Below are 22,783 nucleotides of genomic sequence, written 5' to 3'. Positions count from 1 at the left end.
AAAATACTCTTTACCTGGCAGAGTTCTTCTTTATTTTTTCATCAAGATCGCTAAGGATTTGTTGAAATTCCAATTCTCCAGGAAGAACATTTAACAAACAGTCTAAATTGGAAGAATCAAAAGAATACTCTCCTCCCCATTCCATCTTTAGAATCTGTAAAACAAATGCAAAATTGTTAAATAATGGAAATATGTGGACTAGAATTACCAAAGTACAGAACATCTTGTTCTTTGGAGACATTAGATAATATCATAATATTAATATTAGATGATTATACTTCTGCATAGACTGCTACAGAGGGAAACCAGGAACACAAGTGCTGAGATAAGTTTCATAGTATCTTGCATTTCTTTAGTATAAAGAAATCAGTTCTCTTACCTTAATCACAGCAGCAGTTTTTTTTAAGATTTAGAAAGAAAATTCTCACTATTATAAATGGAAACTAAAAACAACAAACATATTGCAGGGTCAACTTATTTTCTGTATACTTATAATTTCTGTCCAGGAAGTAACTCTTTTCTGGAAATTCAGCACATCATTGCAAATACACGCAAACATAAAAATCCAGACTAGACCAAGCTTCATCCTTCTATGTACTCATCTTACTAAACACAGGTCAAATCCACTAGCCTATTCAAATTAATACACTACCTTTGTGTCTTTATATCAGAAGCAAAATATTAGCAATTTTTCCCCCCTGTTTTGTACTTTTTTCTGCATACTCTTGTGGAGAAATAATGAAATTGATTTTACCATCAGTGATGACTTACAACCAAAATTAAGGAAAAATATTATATAAATTCTGGAACCTTCTTAATAACCAGTATATTTCATATCTACTATTTAATATGTCACAGTATTTAGTATTTAATACTATCCATATTGCAGCAACAACATGAGAAAAAAACATAATATTCATATGCACAGCTTGGGAAAAAAAATACAATAAAGACATTAAATTTTCCACAAGCAATATTCTTTTACAAAGCAGCTACAGTGTTGGTTGTTATCTAGAGGCACTACTAGAAAAATAGATTGATTTTTTTAAGTGAACTGTCTGCAAAATACATGTTTAAAAAGAACATCAATTAATTAATATTCAAGGTCAAGATGATTGTTTTTGATCATACGTGTAGACTTAAAAGTAGCAGAAATGCACATTTCTGGTTTTGCTATTCCAAAGCAGCATTTGAAAAAACATGGAAGTACTCCAAAGCATAATATCTTGCTCCATTAACAGCACACCAATATAAAATATTTAATGGATAAAGTGTTTTCTTAAATTCTCAGAAGTGGCAGCATACCCCTTTGCAAATAACAATTCAAACACTTGCAACATTTTGGGATGTAGCTGAAAGTCAATCACTTGCTGGTGAAAACGCCTGGATGTAAACCAAATACATTTCTTAAAGCATTAAGGAAATGTCAGTCTTTTAATATGAAACTTAACAGATGTTTTTATAATTAAAGACACTAATTAAAAGTAGAAATTAAGTGGAAACTGTTAAACAGCAGTTAACAGAACCGAGATAAAAGGAATACTGAAAATACAGCTCTTTCTTCATGTATGATACTGCTTACCAACTTGGTCATGCACACCCTTTTCTCTTACAAAGAGTTTACACAGAATGTAATTTTAACTCCATTCAATACCTATAACTCAACCATCTTTTATTCAACTGTCTTGTAGAACAATCAGTGATTGATGTAAAATAAACTATATAATAGATATATAAATATATACTGCAAAAATACTAACAGTTTGGAATGAGTTACAGTTTTCATAAAATAGCTGCACAATCAAAATTATGTATTTATATTTAATCCTAACTCTTTACAGCCAAAAGAAGCTTATGCTCCTTGGAAAAAATATCAGTATAGTTTACAGACTAGGAACTGTTTGAAAAATTCATCAAATGAAAAAAAATCACCATGTAAACATGACAGCCTAGTTTTCATGCATGTATTGCTGTAACACTTCTATGTCATACTTCTTTGGTTCACTTGTCAAAACTAAGCAATTATTCCTTTCAGTCTTGGTTTATGGAAGAAAAGCAACATTTGATTATTCAGTTTTTAAATACTGTTTTAGATGGCTAAAACTAATTTCTTCTTCTGAAAATTTAAACCCAGAAATGTTTCAGAAGGAAAAAATAAGAACATCAAGACATAAATCAGCACAATTGAGAAAAAATTTTACGGTTACTTAGCACAACCAGAGGCAAGGCCTTCAGTGCACCAAGAGACTAACTGATGATCTGAGTAAGCAGAACTACACCACCAGCCTGCGCCTGCCCTCCTTGTCTCCCCTGGGCGCAGCAGGATGGGCATCAGTGAGCAAGGGTCCTCCCCTGCCATTAGGACTTCGCCCCCACCTCTCCTGCTAATCCAAAGCAGACAGTTGTTGATGCTCTCGAAGAACCAGTGTGACACAGCCCTCCTCTAAGGGCAAAACCCTTAATGTTTGTTTTTCAAGAAAGAAATACATTTCTTTCTTAAAAGAGAAATATGGGAAGAACACAGTTTGAGAAATCTAAATTCTGTCAAAATATTTTAGACATTAATAACCCACTTTTTTCTGTAAAGGAGATTAAGCCTTGTTATTAAGCTGCATAAAAAGATAAATCTATCATATTTCAATTTACTATTATGATGAACTACTGTATGTTTTAAGACAAATGGTCTTAGAAAACCTGCTTCATGTGCAAATCTCTAAGTCCCTATCTTAATAGACCTAGATCTTTTCAAAACATTTTAGAGGACTGTTCATCAACATTCAAATGACATGGCTGTTAATCTTTTTGGTAGCTACTCAAGAAACTTAACCAATATACAGTTTAGCTTAAAAAAAAAGGTCTCTTATTTTTTAACCCATGATATCAATCAAATTTAACATCACTGTAATAACTTCCCACTTCCAACAAGTGTAAATTATGAAACTATTTTTACCAAAAATCATTAGGCCTAATTAAAAAAATACTACACAACACTCAAGTTAATACAACAGATAATTCTTGCTTTTAAAACTCATAGGTTTTACCATTGAAAAGCACTTTTTGAGTGTGTGTTTTCTTTTTCAGTGTCAATTAAATGGAAGAAATCTCCTATAAAAATTATATTTAGTTCCAATTGGGTATTCCTTCATTCTGATTAAACAATTAAATTAAATATAATTGTAAAAGCCTTCCAGTACAAACATACATGAGAAATTCCATAGAATTTATAAAATCAAGTTGGAATATTTATATTTACTATAATAACCCTTTGCTCTCAGACATACAGTTTGTAAAAGCAGCATTTAGCTAAATCTTGAACAGAATTTTTTGAGCACATCAGTTGCATATGCATATCTCAATGTACCCATAATTTGGAAAAAGGGATATATCAAACTGCAGCACTGAAAGTATAGAGAATTAGCCAAATCTTTGAAGCTTTTTTCTGTTACTGCTTCTTATCTTACAGGAGATATCTCTTTATTGCCCTAGCATCCTTGCAAAACTAAAAGGGAATGAGAAAATTGACAAGATTTTTCACCACTTAGCTTAGCTTTCAATGAGACCTTAACAATTATTTCCTTTATCTAGCTTTAGTTGTGTAACTGCTTCCAGCCACTTTACAGCACAGAAGATGTCATCTGCAATTGCACAGCAGGCAGCAAGAATGATGGCAGTGGCCTGAGATACTACAATTAAACGTGAAATTCCTATTGTTCTGTATATTTAAATAGTCTGAATACTTAAAATTATTTTGAAAACAACCTGGAGCGTACAAAAGAAATCAATTTAAAAACTGCAATCTCTTGAGCTCTCTGACATGGTGAAAGCTTTTTACCCAATTTTCTGTGGCAAAAACCCTTAAAATTGTTTACTGTTTAAAATAGACTTGTAAAATAAAAGGAAATTTAAAAATTCTCTCTATAAAAGAACATGAACCATTTTTGTTTCTGCTCATATGTATTGAAGATCTCTATTTAAATTTTCCAAATTGCCTTTCACCTATTTTGCCCACTTTGGTGAAGCATGCACACACAACATTTACAAAAAGAATTCCATATTGTTTCAGTAAAAAAAGAGACATTTAATGCCTATTAAAAGACCTTCAACAAAACAGAACCACCAGTCTTCATGATGATTTTATTTACTAAATATTTTGAATCCTAAAAATAACTTTGAAACAAGTCTACTAATATCATCTTGCAATGTTCCCCCTGCAGACTTTTGACATTTGCTGTTGCCATAAACTTATACTTAAATGTTAATTTTGTATTTGTAAATTATTACCCACCACAGACTTAAAACATTTGCCTTTATATTTTTGAAAGAGAGATTCTATGTATCTATAATTAAATACTCATTTGTAACCCTTTTGAATACAGTTTTCTTCCAAATTCTGCCATAGGAGTCACCAAATAAGAGAATGGGAATAACATATAACTAAAGAAACAGAGTCCTTACTGTGGATGAAATACAAAGCTATGCCTTCCAGCTAACTTTAATATCAGAATGCAGTGCTGTAATCTAAGACAGCTATATCAGCCCTTAAATCATAATTTTGCCAAAAAGGACTGTGAAAATGTACATTTCTGACAAATAGCATATGCTACTATTCTTAATATCTAGTTTTTTTCTAACTATGTAGCTTAGGTCTGTATTGTAGGCATAAGTACATGCCAGAATTTATAATTAAGATCCATGAGTTTTCCCTATTGTCTCTCCCCAATTATTTGAGCACACAAAGTGAAATGCTGAGAATAGAAAGGAATCAGCACTGCTTTTTAAGATTTGCTGCTACTTAGGACTGGTAAAAAATGTTCAAAGACACAGAAAGAATTCTCATTTACATACACTTAATCAAACGCTATTGGTGTGACACTATTGTAAAGGCAGTGACTTCAAAAGAGGAATATGCCATCTGGAGTTACAAGGAAACTCCTGAGTAGTTATGTCAGAAGAAAGAAATAAAGAATAATGTGATTTCATAACGTTCAGTAAAGAAGAAATGACCATTTTCTGAGTAGCACTTGAGACAAACAGTCCTACATCATCTTCAGCTCTCAGCTGGTTATCTTGCAGCCTTACACAAGAAGTCCACAAGTATTAAGAATCCTACTTCTAAATCCAGTGGCTTTCCCTACCTCCTTTTTAGTCTGTATGGTTACTAAAACCATAAGTGTGACAACACAGAAGTGCTATCCATATACAAGTCCAATTATTTTGTCTTCCTTTTCTGGTTTTCAAAATTCAAGATATTGCTTCTCAATCCATTTTGCTTTTTTTTTTTGGGGGGTTTTTTTTTGTTTGTTTGTTGTTTTTTTTTTTGTTGCCTGAATTCCTGTTTTATTTAATAAGTTTGAGGGTTTTTTTTAAAAAAGGATAAATCTGGTGCAATGTTGTCTTCTGCTGTTATGGTATAAGGCCTTACAAAAAGGGATTTGCTAATCAACCTTTCTGCCAATGCCACATACAAACACAGGACAAAATTACTCTGGCATTGTCACCAATTAAGACTACATCAATCAATCTAATTTGCAGGATTTGTAATTTTCTCTTCTTCCCCCCCCCATTCCCCCTTCCTCCCGCGGTCCCTTGTCCCGACCCTTTGTTCCCTTGTCCTTTCCCCTCGCCACGCGGTCTGTCCCTGCCCCCCCGCCTTTCCCATCGCTGTCTCCGGGGTTTTCCTGCCCCTGTCCCCTGCTCCCTGTCCGCATTGGCCGCAGCTCAGGCTCCCCCCGCCCCGGCACGGGGTATAACCGACCCTCGGTCAGTGTCCCGGGGTCTCGGGAACACGCTCCCACAATAAACACGTGTCGGCACCCGAGCCCCGTGTTGTCATTTCCTCTGTTCCCACGCTAGAACTGAGCCTCGCAGAGCCAAAGGGGAAAAGAGGCGTCCACCTCTCCCCCCCTCCTGCCATGTCCCGCTGGCACTTGCTCAGAGCTGGTCTCGCACGGCAACAAATGGTAGCAGAGGATGGTTATTTCCATAAATTTTTGAAAATGGGGAGAGAGAAAGGGACTTTGCTGCCAAAAGAGCTCTGCAGATGCTAAGAGGAGTTGACATGCCAGGCTGAAAACAAACCCGAAACTCCAGGACCCTCTTCCGTCCTCGCCGCGTGCTCTCTAACTCGCCTGGGAGCGGCCGCGCTGCGGGGGCAGCCAGACTGAAGGGGCCAGGAGCCGGGTAGACTTACCCGAGGAGAAAGAGGAGAGTTTGGCAGTGGCTCGATGGACTGAGCTCGAAGAGTGGCCTGTCAGGGGACGGCATTTGAATGGAGACCAGAGGCTGACAGTGGCCAAACCCAAAGATTCAGGGGTGAGCTCTGGGTTAACGGGAACACCCAAGCCTCTGGGAGAGCCAAACCATGAAAGAATACGTCCTCAGTTCAGCGCGATGTTCCACCACCAAGGAGAGGGACAGAGATTTCACCGCCTGAGCCCAGAGGGTAAGTTGGGTCAGAGCAGGGTGTGGGACCCTGGTGGGCAGCTGGGCTACCTTTTTTTCTTTTGAGTTTTAACCACCGTCGTCCGTGCTCAAATGTGGTCTGTAGGCTTGCATGTCCCTGGCGGCCATGAGGCTTTTTCTTTTCTGAGGAGGACACAACATCGCTCGGTCTTTTCTGGGGTAACTCATACTGGAAAGCTCCTTCTCTTTCTCCAAAAGCTGCCTTTTCTACTCTCTCCTCCCTATTCTGGGCTATGGGGGCAGGGGGTGTCGAAAGGACACCAATGGGACAGAATTGTAAATGGTGACACGTTAGCTATGGGAGAATTGTTAACATCCTAAGAGACGCCCTTCACATCCATGCATGCTGTCGGCTTACAGCTGCGTCGGGCCCCTCTCCTGTAGTTTTCCCCCTCGGCTTCTGTGAAGCCCCCCCTTCCCATTTCCCCATGGACTTCCCCAAACCTCCTCCCGTGGGGATGGCCGTGGTCGAGCTGCCCCAAGCGCCCTGCCGGACACTGTTATCCTCCCTTAGGGGTGGCATTGGCTGTGCCTCCCCAGGCGAGATGCAGTGCACCCGGCACCCCCTCCCAAGATGGCGCTGGCCACGCTACAGGGATCCCATTTTCCCACCTTGATCCTTCTCTTCTGCCCATGTTTTCCTGCTAGCCCCACCCCTCCCCCAATGGCCCTGCAACATCCTGCAGCGAGCCAGCCCCTATTGGGGGGGAGGTGAGGTTGGATTTATCCCTCAGTCCTTCTTCTGGCTCCCCCTCTGATGGGAGGGATTGCCGGAGGGGCCCCTCCATTAGAGGACCTCCCTTTGTAAGTGAGCTTTCCCCTTTGCTGTGGGGGGGGCCCCCTTCAAAGGGAATGGAGCTGGAAACCTGGACCAGAGCTCCACTGTTTTCTTTCCCCTGAAACAGTGGCGCCCAGGTTCACCCTTTATCCCATCTCCTAAATGTACCTTGCCCAAAGTTCCCTTATTATTTAGATACAAGTTTTCCCCATTGCTTGTGATAATTTGGAAATAACTTTTTAGATTGAGTTATATCTTATAGAAGAAAGGATCATCCTCTCTTAATACTGCCCACAATGCTATGACAACTTCAGAATCAAATAATCAAATTGGAGAAACCACATCGCTGTTCGCTGCCTGCTTCTGCTCTGCTAGAATTCGAAAAACCACAAGCATCATGTCATGAATCCTGCTTTCATCCTTGATACAGATTGTGTTTATGATAATTTTGTACCCTTTATCTTAAATTGTACTGTGGAAAAGATTTTTGCCCCGTTCATTGTAACTGCGACTGGTGTATCACTTTCTGATGTCTCTTTGTAACATTGCCAATTTTTTTTTACCTCAGAACTCCCTTTCCTTTATGTTAATGCAAAAGAGTGAGCTGCGGGATTTGTAATTTTCTCTTCTCCGCCCCCCCATTCCCCCTTCCTCCCGTGGTCCCTTATCCCGACCCTTTGTTCCTTTGTCCTTTCCCCTCGCCACGCAGTCTGTCCCTGCCCCCCCACCTTTCTCATCGCTGTCCCCAGGGTTTCCCTGCCCCTGTCCCCCACTCTCTGTCCGCATTGGCCGCAGCTCAGGTTCCTCCCCAGCCCCGGCACGGGGTATAACCGACCCCTGGGTCGGTGCCCCGGGGTCTCGGGAACACGCTCCCACAATAAACACGTGTTTGTACCTGAGCCCCGTGTCGCCATTTCATCTGTTCCCGCACCAGAACTGAGCCTCGCAGAGCCGAAGGGGAAAAGAGGTGACTACCTCTCCCCCCGTCCTGCTGTGTCCCGCTGACGCTCGCCCGGAGCTGGTCTCACACAGCAACACTAATTGTCAAATTATTATACTTTATGAATGATGGATGTTTAAAAATAATTTTAAATTAAGACAATAATTACCAATCATCAATGCATAGAAAAGACTAAGGTAATAATAAATGCATAGAAAAGAGATTCTTAGAAGCCTGATTGGAAATACTTACTCAATATTTTCTTATAATCTTCTTAGCCAAGAAACTGCAAAATTATAAATAGAGTAATTTCAAAACAGACTATAGTACCTGATTTATTTTGTACTGCTCCAGATGAGGGTTATAAATATTGAGTAAATTTTGCATAGAAGCATGAGAAAATGCCTAAGACCAATAATTACTTTTCCCAGAAAGACTTAATGGCATTGTTTTTTTCCTTAAGAACAAGAACATAAGATATATATGAGACTAATGGTGTATCCTCTGCAGAATTGTCTATCTAATTGTGGCAATAAGAACTGCTATTTAGGTATAATATTTGAGTTGTCTCATTTTGTGGCACTTACAAACTCAGGAAAAAGAAATAATACTTTATAAAATACCCCCTAAATCCCTCACATAACTATGCTCTGAAAAGCATCTGCTACAGCATTCCAATCTTACTCATCATTAGTGTCTAAAACTGTACAGAATTATAAGGACTATTCTGAAAGATCTTAGCTTTAAACATAGTAGTAAAGAACCAAAAGTACACTATTTTCAACTAGAAACCTTACAAATACCTGCTAGCTACTTCTAAAAGCCTTTTCTTTTCTTATTTATTGGCAAAATCCTCAATTGAAACACAATACACTATAAGGACAATGATATTTAAAAGATAGAAATTTCATGACCTTTAAGGTCTCATCGTTCAGTAGATCAGACCCAGAGTTGCTGGAATTTTAACAGGAAATAGCCTTCCAATTAAACGATTATATTTAAAAATAATTACAAAAGTAGTCTGTGACTACCTTTTAAAAGGTAGGCTGCATTTCAGCTCCTTCATTCCCACACACTCTATTTTCTTTCATTACTACTCAATTTAAAGTTGAGAGCATGGAAGATGTCCATTTTATAAAAATGAAATACAGAAGCTCTCCACAGAGATGCCTCTTAAATTGGCCCAAGTTAATAGTCACATTCTTAAAAGTTTGCTTCATAGTATAAATGTAATGGATTTTGGGGTTCCCAAATACTATTATTATTGTTACTGTAGTAGTACTGCAGTATCATGTGAAACATTTTATTAGCCATGAAATTTCCTTTTTTTTCCATCTTTTTTTTTAAATGAAATTATTTTTTTTTTCTGCTGGCATTACTCAGCTTGTAAAGCTTGATTTGATACTGCCTAATATATAATGCGCCACTCAGATTCCACAGAACAACGCATGCTCATATTCTTATTCAGCTATGTTTTCTACTGTCAAAAGCACTGCTAAGCATCTGTTTGACTCTCCTTAAGAAAAAGACACCTCATAAGTAAAATAATTACAAGCTATTTTTACCATATTGTTGTAATTTAGGAATTATTCCTGAAAACACTCCAAATCATGCACTGATTCGCTCACTCCCCCTTTCTCCTCCCCTACTCCTGAGGCTGGAGGGAGAGAAGAATTGTAAAAGGTAAAGCTTACAGGTTGAGAAAAGGACAATTTACTGGAAACAAGTAATAAGTAATAAGATCAAAAATATAACAGGAACAATGTTACCTAAAATACACAAAAGTTGTACAAGAAAAGTGATTGATTCATACATGGAAAAGCCCACCACATAGAAACCTGCCCTGAGCAAATGACCAACACATTCCCCACAACCAGAAGTAATGCCCTACCTTTGCCCCCAGTAATGATGTGAGATGGTAGAGCGTAACCTCCAGGTGCTAGCCATGACCCATTCTGGCTGCTGTTAAAGATAACCCTGTTCTGGAAAGAACTAGGACATTAACCACCCCTTATTATGCAAGATATAATTTATGCCCAAATCCTACACCTTCCAACAATACACATATAGTATATATACACAAGCACAGCTATCATTTCCACCATCAATGACCATCCTTCCAAGATATCTGTAGAGCTCATTGAGTCCATGGCTGTGGGTTCTCTGTCCTAGATGCCTTCCAGGCAGGAGGGCTGGTGTGCTGTCAGGTAGTTGCAAGCTGCATCACGAGCTCATGACCAGTGTGCCTGGAGCAGTCCGTACTCACTGTCCATGATGTTATGGCATTCAGATACTAATATTATACAACTAAACATTACAGATTACACTCAACTAAAAATCAAATTCCCTTCAGGTACACATCATGTTTCTCCATCCAACTGCATTAGACACTAAGTGCACCAAGGTTATTGAGCAAAAACAGTTCCATAGATGGTTTTGTCTTAGCTTAAAGCAGGTCTAATCCAAACCGTCTCGCCTAATACATTCCTAATATGCACCACAGGAACTTTATCCCCATCTTTGGTATGAGATTTGATTGGGTAGGGCCAGGTCAATTCACAGAGCCTCCCTCTAGTAAGCTTTGCTGACTGCAGACCTCAATGAAGGTCCATCCACCCACTGCTTTCAATATGGTTTAAACAATCCATTTTATCACTCAATTTTCCCAGAGGCTGGTGCATGACATGGATTATGATACCCACTCAATACCATGCTCTCTGGCTATGAAGTCTATGAGGGTATTGAAATGTACATTGTACAACTGCATTTTTTCTGGGACGCCATGTTGTCACAGGACTTGTTTTTTGAGGCCCAAGCTGGTGTTCCAGGCAGTGGTGTGAGGCACAGGGTGCATCTCCAACCATCCAGTGGCTCTTTACACTGCTGTCAGCACTCAGGGCCTGCCTTGGCAGGTTGTGGAAGCATGATGTAATCAACCAGCCAAAGCACTCTATATATATATATATATTTTGACCATCGTCCACCACACCGCAGAGGCTTTACCTACCTGCTTGCTTAAATGCAGTGCACATTTCTCTTCTGAATAACCTGGAAAATAATGTCCATCATTAAGTGTACACCTCACTTGTGAGTCCCTCCTTAAGTTGCCTTTCTTCCCTGATAATCTGATGTGTGCTGGGCCCACTGACTAGAAATAATTCATCCTTATGTTGCCAGCCCAGGTCCACCTGAGACACTCTAATCTCAACAGCCCAATCCACCTGCTCATTGTTGTGATGTCTTCCAGTAGCCCAAGTCCTGGGCGCACGTGCATCTACATGATGTACTTTTACAGCCAACTCCTTTATCTGGGCAGTGAGATCTTGCCACAATTCAGCAATCCATATTTACTTCTCTGCTGCCAATTGATCTTTTCCCATTGGTTTAGCCATCCCCACAGGGGATGCCATCCACAAGTCAGTGTGTAGAGGTAGAGCAGTGGCTATTTCTCTCATCTACACTCTATTCCCCTGCAGTCTGGGTAAGTCTAAGGCAAATAGTGGGGCTGTTTTTCCAGCCCTGGGGTAATTGATTGCAGGTGTACTAGATACCCTCCAGATAAAAGCAAACTGTTGCAGGCAGTCTGCTGCTAAGTAGAAAAATACATTAAGAAATACTAATGATGGCAGCATTTTGCTCCCTTGGATTCCAGTTCACACTGAAGTTCCAGCATATACAGCACAGCAGCGCTCAGTGGTGGTATGACTTCCTACAGACCACAATTCTGTCAGTTTCCACTCTCCACTGGACTTATGCACTGGCCATATAGGACTCTAAAGAGTGAGACTCTTGCTGACTGCTCCTTGGTGCTGCACTTCATGAATCATCTCATGCATGGAGGTCGTGGAGTCCTGGTTGGTGTGATACTGCCAACACTGCACTGTTTTGGTAGTGACCATTACTTGTTATTCTTCAACCCTCAGCAGTCCCACAGCAGAAGGGTCCTCAGAAAGACCAGGCAAGGTACTCAGTTACTTAATGTCTTCTGTCTCTACAGCAGTGTTATTGATTGACAGTGACTGGATGCCAAGCACCCACCAAAGCCTCTCTGCCACTCCCCTTTGCAGCTGGACAAGGGACAGAAAACATAACAAAGGATTCATGCGTCAAGGACCAGGGGAGATCATTCACCAAACACCATCATGGACAAAACAGGCTCAAATTAGAGATATTAACTGAATTTATTATTAACAAAACCAGAGCAGGATACTGAAAAGTAGAAGAACACCTTTCCTGCACGCCTACCTCCATCCCAGCTGTGCCCCCCAGTGGAGACAAGGAATATGGGTTATGGTCAGCTCACACTGTTTCTCCCTCTGCTCAGGGAGAGGAGTCCTTCCACTATTTCCACAGGCAGTCCCTCCCACAGGACACAGTTCTCCACAAACTTCTCAGAGGTGAGTTTATCCCATGGGCAGCAGTCCTCCCCAGACTGCTGCAATGTGGGTCACTCCTGCACCAGGCTCAGTCCTTCAAGGACAAGCTGCCCCAGAATGGGTACCCCATGGGGTCACAAGTCCTACCAGGAAACCTGCTCCAGCACAGACTCTTCTCTTCACGTTTCTACAGATCCCTGTCAGATACCCTGCTCCAGCACAGGCCTCCCCCAGCCTCTTTAGAGCATCCATCTGCTCCACTGTGAGTCTACTCCATGGGCTGCAGATGGATCTCTGCACCCCCATGGATCTTCAAGAGCTGCAGGGACACAGCTGCTTCACCATGGTGTTCACCATGGGCTGTATCTCACAAGCTGCCCAGCTCAGGCACTTGGAGTACTTCCTCTCTCTTTTTCCACTGATTTTGGTGTCTACAGAGTTGCTCCTCTCCCATATTCTCATTCCACTCTTCTCTGGCTGCAATAAAAACTGTGCAATAATTTTCTTTCTTTTCTTCTCCTCCTCCTCCTCCTTCTTCTTCTTCAATATGTTATCACTGATGCATTACCACCATTTCTAACTGGCTCAGCCTTGTTATTTGGATCTGCCAGATGCTGAGGAAGTTTCTAGCAGCTTCTCACAGAATCCACTCCCTATAGCCCCCACTTCCAAAAGCAGGTCATGCAAACCCAGTACAATCAGCTATCCCAAAAGTCCAGTGATGCCCCTTTGGATCCTTGAAATATCCTCTTCCTGAGGTAATCCGTGCCCAAGATGCACAGGGCCTCTGGGCCACTCACAATGGGGTGTGTTTGCCATTCATTCCCAGTCAGGGTCACTTCAGCTGCCTACAGTCAGTTGTCCAGTTCCCCCTGTCACTTCAGAAATAGAAATGGATTCTACCCCTACATATCTTGATGGCATCAGGGTACACGGAACACCTGTGTCAACTAAAGATTTAGGTTCTTGTGGGTCTGAGGTACCAAGCCATTGGATGCACAGTTCAATAGATCTGATTGTCTCTTTCCCCAGCCTGGCTGGAGGCAGGGCCTCTCTAGTTCTAGTCATGGTATTCATTGATATTTCTTGTAAATATGAACTGGACATCCTTTCAGGAGGATTGGAAGTAACATCAACCCTTCTATTCTGTCTGAGGACTCACCCACTGGAAACTGGAGCTGCATTTATCCTTGAAGGGTTTCCTCTGATGTTCTTCCTCTCAACTCACATAGCTGTACTGCCAGCACAGAGGTGGGTTTTCTATCCCACTTCCTCACATCCTCTCTGTGGTCACACAGCAAAAGGCACAGGTTACCTTGTAGTTTGTACCCTCTCTCTTGAGCAGAGAGGTACTCACTCCCAATAGTCTAGACTGGTCCATACTGGAGGGGCATGGGACATTTCTTCTCTAATCTGCTGAAGTCTTTTGAGTCTGTCCACAGTCTTGGACTGTCTTTCCACAGACAAGGTGCAGGTCAGTAGGGAGGAAAAAGGATGATCATCACATGGATATAGCTAGGTAATCACCCTAAAGCATGAGTTGGTGTACGATGATCATGTGCTCCGTACAAACTTTGCCACATGGATCGTGCACACCGGACCTCATCCGGATCTATAGGGGACTGCACATTATTTGAGTTCCTATAGATTACCTCCAGAACACTGATTCTCCCAGGTACTGGATACCTTTCTCCATGGTGTCCCACCTGCCTGGGTGCACTACTAGGTAATCCTTGAGAGAGTACCTTTCTCTCACACTTGACAGGAGTCACCTCCAAAGGCTGAGAGCTTCTGTCCTCTTTCCGATGCCCTTGTCAATGCCCAGATCCTGGGTCAGAGATCCCAGCTGCATAGCCTCATTATCATCTAATTTCATACCATGGACCATGATATTGCAGCACTGGAGCAGCCAGGTCAGACTGCAGCTCAAACTCTTCTTGCACACCCTGTGGCTCACCTGGGGATAGGATCAATCATTATCTCTGGACCTGCCTCTTCCTCCTGTTCAATCAGCATCGACTGTTCCTGAAGTTCAGCAGCAGTTTGAGTGGCCAGAGTGGCTGTTGGTCTGATTTCCTCCTCTTACCCCTGAGTTGTCTACTATCAAGCAGCAGCCAATAAATAGGAGCCAGAGCCCAGAATGGTGCACAACTACTTGCCTCTCTGGGACTGCCACAGCATTTTTCTTTCAAATATTCTGCTTCTTCATCAGGGTCTCGCAGTTGTTCAGAAGTGAACTTCAAAAGCAATGGAGCAGAATACACCACCAAATTTTCTCCCACATTCCATACCACTTATGATTAAACACCCTTGGTGCAGATGAACTTCTTAAAAATCTCTTTCTTGACTAAACATGGTGAAAACCACACTGAGACCTGGCAGACCTTGGTGCATGAATGTGCTTAACATCCAGAGGGAAGTAAAAATTCTCAAAAGCTGTTGTAAAAGGTATGAAGGAGTAAAGGGGGGTAAAAAGGTGGGAAAAATCATCCTTCCCTCTTCCCCTCAAAGGTTGGGTATAACTAAAGAATTCCCAGAGGTTGCACCGAAGGCCAGGATAAGAGCAGAAAACGGAGCACATATTCCAAATTACTCCCTTGCCCTTGATGTTATCACATTGTGAACTGATATCACACACTACAACAACAAAGCTATCCTGATCCCCTTCTCTGCTCTGAAAAAAAGAGCACTGCGGTGGACACACAGTGCACACACAGAAGTATATACAGGGTTAGGTACCACATCCATGTGATCAGATCACAGTGTGAGCTGTGGTTTGTACCTACTTAGACCAAATTTGTTTCAAACCCACTGTAGTCAGATGTACTGTTATCTGAACCCTTTGGCCCTGTGCTGGATACCAAATAAGATTGTTGTAGTTTAGGAATGGTGTCCTCTAATTTAGTGGTCCCACTGAATCACTTCAAACTAAGCATCATTTGCTCACTCACCCCTCCCCTACCATGAGATGGGGAGGAGTACTGGAAGTACAAAAGGGAAAGATTATGGGTTGAGGTAAGAACAATATACTGGAAACAGCAGTGAAGTAAGAAACTAACAGTAACAGCAACGATATAAATAACGGGGTGTACAAGAAATGATTCACGCGCAAAAAAGTTCATCACATAGCAATCTGCCATACATGAACCACCTCCACACTACCCTCAGCTGGAAGAGATGACATTTCCCTGCCCATGGCAATGATGTGAGTTGATAGAGAGTAACTTGGCTACTGCAACATTTGTCTCTATCCTGTCTGTAACCAGGACATAAGTACATCAGCATATATATACACTGGAGTACACACAACCTAAAATGTGTCAGGTATTTTCAAGCTTGCAAAGCAAGATCTTGTTTGAATTGCTTGCTTGCTTAACCCATACACCACATGAAGGAGTAACTTCCTAGTCAGCCTCTCACCCAAACCATCAAAGCATGCAACAGATCAAATCAGACTTACCTTAAGAACTGAACTCATAAGCAACCTTCACTGGTCTCATTAAAGTGCATCAGCAAATTCATGATGAAGTCCAGAAAAGACAAAGTATTTTGGTTGTGAATATTTGATTTCACAGAAACCATAAGAGGATAGCAAAATTGACTAATTAATCTTAAAAGCCTCTGTATCACTTCCTTTCAGAAAAAAAGCTTTTCATCATGACATAAGTGACATACCACCTATAATAACACCTTTCTCCTCAGTGTTGGCAGCCTCTTCTTAACAGCAAAATTGTGAAATGAAGTTAAGTTTAAAAAGTTTCCTACTGTTTTTTAGACCAAACTCTTTCTATTTAATTATTTAATTTCCTTCTCAACTTCTGATCTTGTACTTGACTTCTTTTATATTCCTGCTTTTCAGTCAACTTTGCAAAGAACATGAGGCTTACACAACCATTGCCTGGGTATTTGTTCTCCAAACTGCCTCAGGCATACCCTCTTCCCAATGCAAAAAAGTTTTACAAAGGGGTAAAAAACTAGAAACTAACTTAATGGTTAAACGTTTCAGGAAAATAGCTGCATAAATGGAAAAGAAAATTCCTGCCTCTGACTCTGCTGAATTTAACCAGAGTTTGTAATCCAATATAAGAGACAAAGTCTTAAAACACTAGGTATTCCTAGTTAAAGATGAAATCATACTGTGATGCTGGAAAACATGGCAAATGATCACCACTGACCCTTAAATGTCAGAGGCAAGATTAAGTTTGCAGTCTGTGAAGATGAACAACTAGTATCAGTCCTCCTGGAGGGATCAGGATCAGCTTTGAGTGATAACAGCCAGTACCTTCTATGTAGACAATCCTTACTCTGATTTGTACTATCTGGAGGTCTTGGAAAGCAGGGAAAGAAGGTCAGTCTCCAAAGAATTTTTTTACAAATAGAACTGGATGAAAGCATCAGTCAGAAAGGAGCACAATGTCACTTATGGTAAAGGCACCTACTAGTTAGGGTCTGCAGCCATCTACATAACGATTTTGAAAACACCTTATCAAAAATGAAGACGTATCTCTAAAAGGTTCCTTATTATCCAGATGCAGGAAATAGATGGATTGTCCCGGTACATCTAAATTCACACAACATGCTTAGTGTTTGGCAGATGAATCACATATGAAATTTGAAAATATTTTGAAAATACCTCTGACAGGTAAAATCAGAAAAGGCAAATGGCAGGAGACTCTAGGACACTTTGGGGCCATTTATACTTGTTGTGGGTTGATACTGGCTGGATGACAGGCACCTACCATACAATACACAGAATGACTAAGTTGAAAGAGACTTTAAAGATCACTGAATCCAACCCACAGCCAAAGCCACTCACCCCCTCCCCTCAGCAGCTGGACAGCAGAGAGAAAATCTAATGAAGGGTTTATGGGTTGAGATAAAGACAGGGAGAGATCATTTTTTAAATATCATCATAGGCTCTAATTAAGACATACAAATTAAGTTTATTGTTAACAAAACCAGAGCAGGATAATGAGAAGTAAAATAAACCCTTAAAAATACCTTCCCACTTCTCCCTAGTGGTGCAAGGAGACATGAAGTGGGGGTTGTGATCAGTTCATGTGTTATTTCTTCAGCTGCTCAGGGAGAGGAGTTGTTCCCCTGCTGCACAGAGAGGTCCCTCCCACAGGAGACAGTTCTCCATGAACTTCTCTGATATGAGTCCATCTCATAAGCAACAGTTCTCTCTGAATTGCTGCAACATGAGTCCATCCCACAGACAGCCATCCTCCCCAAACTGCTGCAGCATTGGTCAGTCTTCCACAGGGTGCAGTCCTTCAAGGACAGGCTGCTCCAGCCTGGGAGCAAGGCCCCTCTCTCCATGCATCTTCCGCAGGGTCACAGCCTCCTCTCAGATATTCACCCACTCTAGGATGGGGCTCCTCCATGAGCTGCAGGTGGATCTTTGCACCCCCATGGACCTCCATGGGCTGCAGAGGCACAGCTGCTTTACCATGATCTTCACCACAGGTTGCAGAAGAATCTCAGCTTCAACACCTGGAGCACATCTACCCCTCCTTCTCCACTTCCCTTGGCATCTGCAGAGTTGTTCCTCTCACAAGTTCTCACTGCACTCTAGCTGCAAGAAAAACTTCTTGTTTTTTTTCTCCTTAAATATGTTATCACTGAGGCATTGCCACCATTTCTAACTGGCCCACCTTTGGCACATTCCTCTTCAGAGCCACCAGGGATTGACACTGACAAACACTAAGGAAGCCTCTAGTAGCTTCTCACAGAAGCCACACCCTGTAGTTTCCCACTCAGAATGGTCTGCTGACAGAAACAACAAGAATTCTGCAAGAGCAGAGTCCCAGGAAGGATTTCAGGACTCGGATTATTATTAAACACAGAGATTTGGCTTTGTTAGGCACTTTGGAAGTCTCACTCAGAGTAAGAAGCCAAGTGCGTGGCACAGAGTATACTAGTCAGAAAGTCACTTCTCCAGTGATCTCAGAACCACATCAACCTTGTCTGTCTTTGTTTCTGAAGAACTTCTCAAACCATCTACTTGACATAGCTCCTTTATGTTGCACAAGAAATCATGCAGAAACATGATGCAGAAGAAGGCAAAAAAAAAAAAAGAAGAAAAAAATAATTAAAATTTTATGAAAATAAGTGTGGATTCCTCTTGAAAATAATAAGTAAAGTGCCAAAATCACAAGAGACATGAAACTCATGGCTTGAGAACAGCATCATTGTTTTACATAACTGACAAGAATTGAGGCAATGCCAGCTGCACAGTGGCCTAAATGTTAATAGATAAAGCATGAGAAATGGGAGGGCATAACTCCCATTTCATAAGCAAGAGATATTGCCTTTCATTATTGCCCTCCAAGTCTTAGCCACAAGAATTCTACCTCCTTAACTGACAACTAAAAAACAAACCTGGCCTGCTTGGTAAGAAGTGTTGACTCCAAGACTTCTGCCTAGTCATTATTGAGATTGAAAGATACATGGCAAATAGCACAAGCAAAAAGAATAAATTAGTGAAGGCCTATGTGTTCTTTCTTCTAGAAATTCCTGTACTAAGTTGGATAACATCTAAAAATTAAAATGGCATCCTGTGACAAAGATTGTTTCTAATTTATTACAAGGTTTTGAAACAGAGATTTTTGGAATTCACTTAAGTTACTTCACTCTCAAAGAGAATCCTGCTAACAAAATGAATTAAGCATTTATATTCTAGCTTGTAAAGTTATGTGTTGAATTTTAGCCTTTTATTTAAGAAACCTCTGCTAAGGTACAAAAGGGCAAAAGAAAATGCAAATTACTGAACCTTCTTACATAAAGAACAATACCAAGGAATGCAAAGAAACCAGATAAAGAAGCCAGTCTGTCTCCAAACTTATCAAGACTAATACACATACTCAGATAAGCACCAAAGGACCAAAAGCGCAGACTCCAAAAGGAGAAACAGTTCAAAAGTTCAATCATGAGGAAGACCACAATCTTCAGCCTCAGAGACCACTGAGGGATCCCTGCCAGGACCACCATGGCAAACCACGCATGCCCAGAAGGGTGAAGGCTTATTTAGCATGAGGGGTGAGGACAGGCAGGGCCAGGGGTTGAATATGCATAGAAAAGTTATGTAATGTAATGCATATGGAACACCTTTGGGTAATTAAAGCCTTGGTTTGAACCAAGACTCAGTGCACAAGTCTTGGAGAGCTATCTCACTTGTACCGAGCGCTGACAATACATAGCCACTTCATAACTACCCCAAGTTGTGAAGTCTATTTATTTATTCTGCGTATTGCTTCAGTTTAAATGAATAGTCATATCACAATTCTAAAAACTGCAAAATTACTTACTCATTCTTGGCATCTAAGTAAGACCTAATAAAGAATATAAGAGACTCTTAGATTTGTAGTATTTCTTAGTATTACTAATTACTAGAAAATTTTTAATTACCAAACCAGAAAAATATTTTTTCACTTTTACTTTGAGAGTTCATTACTAAAAACATTGTTTACTCCTTAACTTAGATATTTGTAATTAACAGGTATGCAAAATGGGAAAGGGAGAATGTGAGAAAGGGAAGAAGATGGAAAGAAAGCTTGACATGTTTTAGGAATGGGACTCCCCAAGTCAAAGCTCCCAAAACCACACTATTGCTCACAGTTGCTTCCCATATTTTTTCCCTCCTCCTCCCCATAGCAGTGTGATGGAGTTGAGAATTGGAGGAACAGAAGGCAAGGATCATGAGTTGAGAGGAGAACAACTTACTGGGAAGAACAATGAGATAAGAAAACAAATAGTAACAGCAGTAATACAAATAACAAAAGTGTACAAAAGTGAGGGTGATTTACATGCAAAATGCTCACTGCTGAGACTAATCCAACTGCAATCATGTTTTCTCAACCAGAAAGAACCCCTTTTCCATGGAAAATAGGGAGTCTGCTTCCCCACTCCTGGTATTGACCTGAGATGGTACATCATAACCTTAGGGCCTCGGCCATGCTACCTCATAGCTACTGCAAAATTAACCTTTTCCTGGTAAAAAACATCCTTCTTACTTGTTCACATTGCTTTCATTTTTTTCCCCTTTTAATTAACAAAATTCTTAAAACCAACATTTAAATCCTACTATAAAGGCTATACTTTGTCACCTTCAATTACACTGAATCCAGTATTGATTATATTGGGTAAGTTTTATCTAATACTTGGCACATCAAATTAGTTTAAATATTCCAATTTTGTTCTCTATCAATTTTTTCAATTTACACTTTTTTCACAGAAGATAAAAGTCAGGCACTGAGAGATATTTTTCAGATAAGGAAATTTGTCTTCAAAATTCCTATATAAGATAAGATATAGTGTACATCCATAAAAATGTCATTCAATAAGCCTTTCACAAATAAACATTATGTAAGTATTTAAATTTTTTAAAATAAACTTTTTAGAAATAGACTATCAGTGCTTTCTCTCTTCATAACAAATTGTTGCCAGGCTGTCACAAGTATCCAATTACACTAGTTGTTGGCATTCCCCAGGGTTATGGAGTCTTTTAAATTATACCATGTTTTTCACTGTCTGTGTTCCTCAAAATCAGCTGCCACTCTACTGAATACAGCAGGCTGGATTCAGGCAAGCAAATCCTCAAACCCCAGTTTCCTTGCTTAGCATTACATTCTCAATTACCATAAATTATGATTACCTAAGCTTATGTGTTACCCATAGTATAGGTAAGAAGGGCAACAGACTATGATTGCTATGGTATAAAATACAGTAACTTATAGATAGCTCATGAGAAATTAAGCTGGCTCTTTCTGTGCCGGACTTCCAAATACCAAAAATTCATTCAGACGTAATATGGATACAGCATTTATTAGGGAAGAAGTAAGAATAAAGAAAAAAAGAGACTAATTACATAAATTACAACTTTAAAAAATGAATACATAGCTTTTAGAAAGGTGGTTACATAGATTAAACTTAGTAATAGTTTACAAACACACACTTTCTTAAACTCACACAGTTATGCTTTCTTAAACTAGATAAAAATTTCTAAAAATTCAATCAGTGCTGCAAAAATTTATTTCTTTGTATCTTAAAGATACAAAGAAATAATTTTTTGCAGCACTGATTTTTAGAAATTCTTTTATAAATGTATCTGTGTGATGTGCATGTTCCTGTCAGATAATTTCAAACAGATGACTAGAACAAATAGCTATTATTTCCACCTTGCAATAGCTGCTAAATGACTGAATCTCAAGATTTTTCATAGATGATCATATATTTTTGTACTCAATCAAGCATAACTGGAATGACTGCTCAACAAGGAAGACAATGTGATTCCATAGGTAAGTTATCTTGGTTTCCTAGATCACAGAGCAGTGTTCAACCTATGAGCCTATTTCATCTTTGGAAAGCAGTGTAATAAGACATGTTCTAAAACTGAATACTCTGAAGAACACAGACATAGAAGAGACAGCTCTTAACAAATGTTACTAAAACTTATCTTACTTATCATAGAATCAGGAAACACTAAGGTTGGAAAAGAGCTCCAGGACCAGCAATTCCAACCTTTGACTGAACACCACATCAACTAAGCCACCAAGTGTGTCATTCAGTTCTTTATTCAACACTTCCAGGGATGGTTACTCTACCACTTCCCTGAGCAGCCCATTCTAATATTGAACAACCCCCTCAGAAAAGAAATTCTCTGGTGTACAAACTGAACCTCCCCTGACACCTCTTGAGGCTATTTGCTCTCATTCCAGTATTTAACAACCCTCTCAGTAAAGAAATCCTTTCTGATGTCCAAAATTAACATTCCCTGACACAGCTTGAGGCCATTTGCTCTCATCCTGTCCCTATCTGACTGTGAGAAGAGACCAACCCTATCCAACTACACGCTCCTTTCAGGCAGTTGTAGAGAATGACAAGGTCTCTCCTGAGCCTCCTATTCTCCTAAGCAACCCAAGCTCCATCAGCTGCTCCTCATATGGACCTACTCTCTACACCCTTCACCAGCTCTGTTGCTCTTCTTGGACACATGTTCCCATACCTCCATGTCCTTCTTGAAGTGGAGGCCCCAGAACTGGACACAGGACTTGAGCTGGGGAATCCCCACTGCACAGGGAGACAGTCACTGCCCTGGTCCTGCTGGCCACACTATTTCTAATAAAGACCAGGACACCATTGGCCTTCTTGGCCACCTGGGCATACTGTGGCTCATGTTCAGCCAGCTGTCAATCAGCATCCCCAGGTCCTCTCCTCCTGGGCCAC

At 40.5% G+C, this 22,783-nt stretch overlaps 1 protein-coding gene across 9 annotated transcripts in view; it reads right to left on the bottom strand.

Annotated features, from left to right (window-relative positions):
- KIAA0825 (KIAA0825 ortholog) overlaps positions 1–22,783 on the bottom strand; it is a 238,784-nt gene that overhangs the window by 197,340 nt on the left and 18,661 nt on the right. For all 9 annotated transcript variants that reach the window (XM_085568051.1, XM_085568057.1, XM_085568059.1 and 6 more), the window contains one exon: positions 15–154. In XM_085568051.1, coding sequence (XP_085424177.1) covers positions 15–145 — 131 coding nt within the window. In that variant the 5' untranslated portion in view covers positions 146–154. Of the gene's footprint in view, positions 1–14; positions 155–22,783 lie in introns of those variants that run through there.

Source organism: Lonchura striata, chromosome Z (assembly GCF_050655825.1).
Source record: "Lonchura striata isolate lonStrDom1 chromosome Z, ASM5065582v1, whole genome shotgun sequence".
In the NCBI taxonomy this organism is placed as follows: Eukaryota; Metazoa; Chordata; class Aves; order Passeriformes; family Estrildidae; genus Lonchura; species Lonchura striata.
This window is presented reverse-complemented; position numbering and strand designations above follow the sequence as displayed.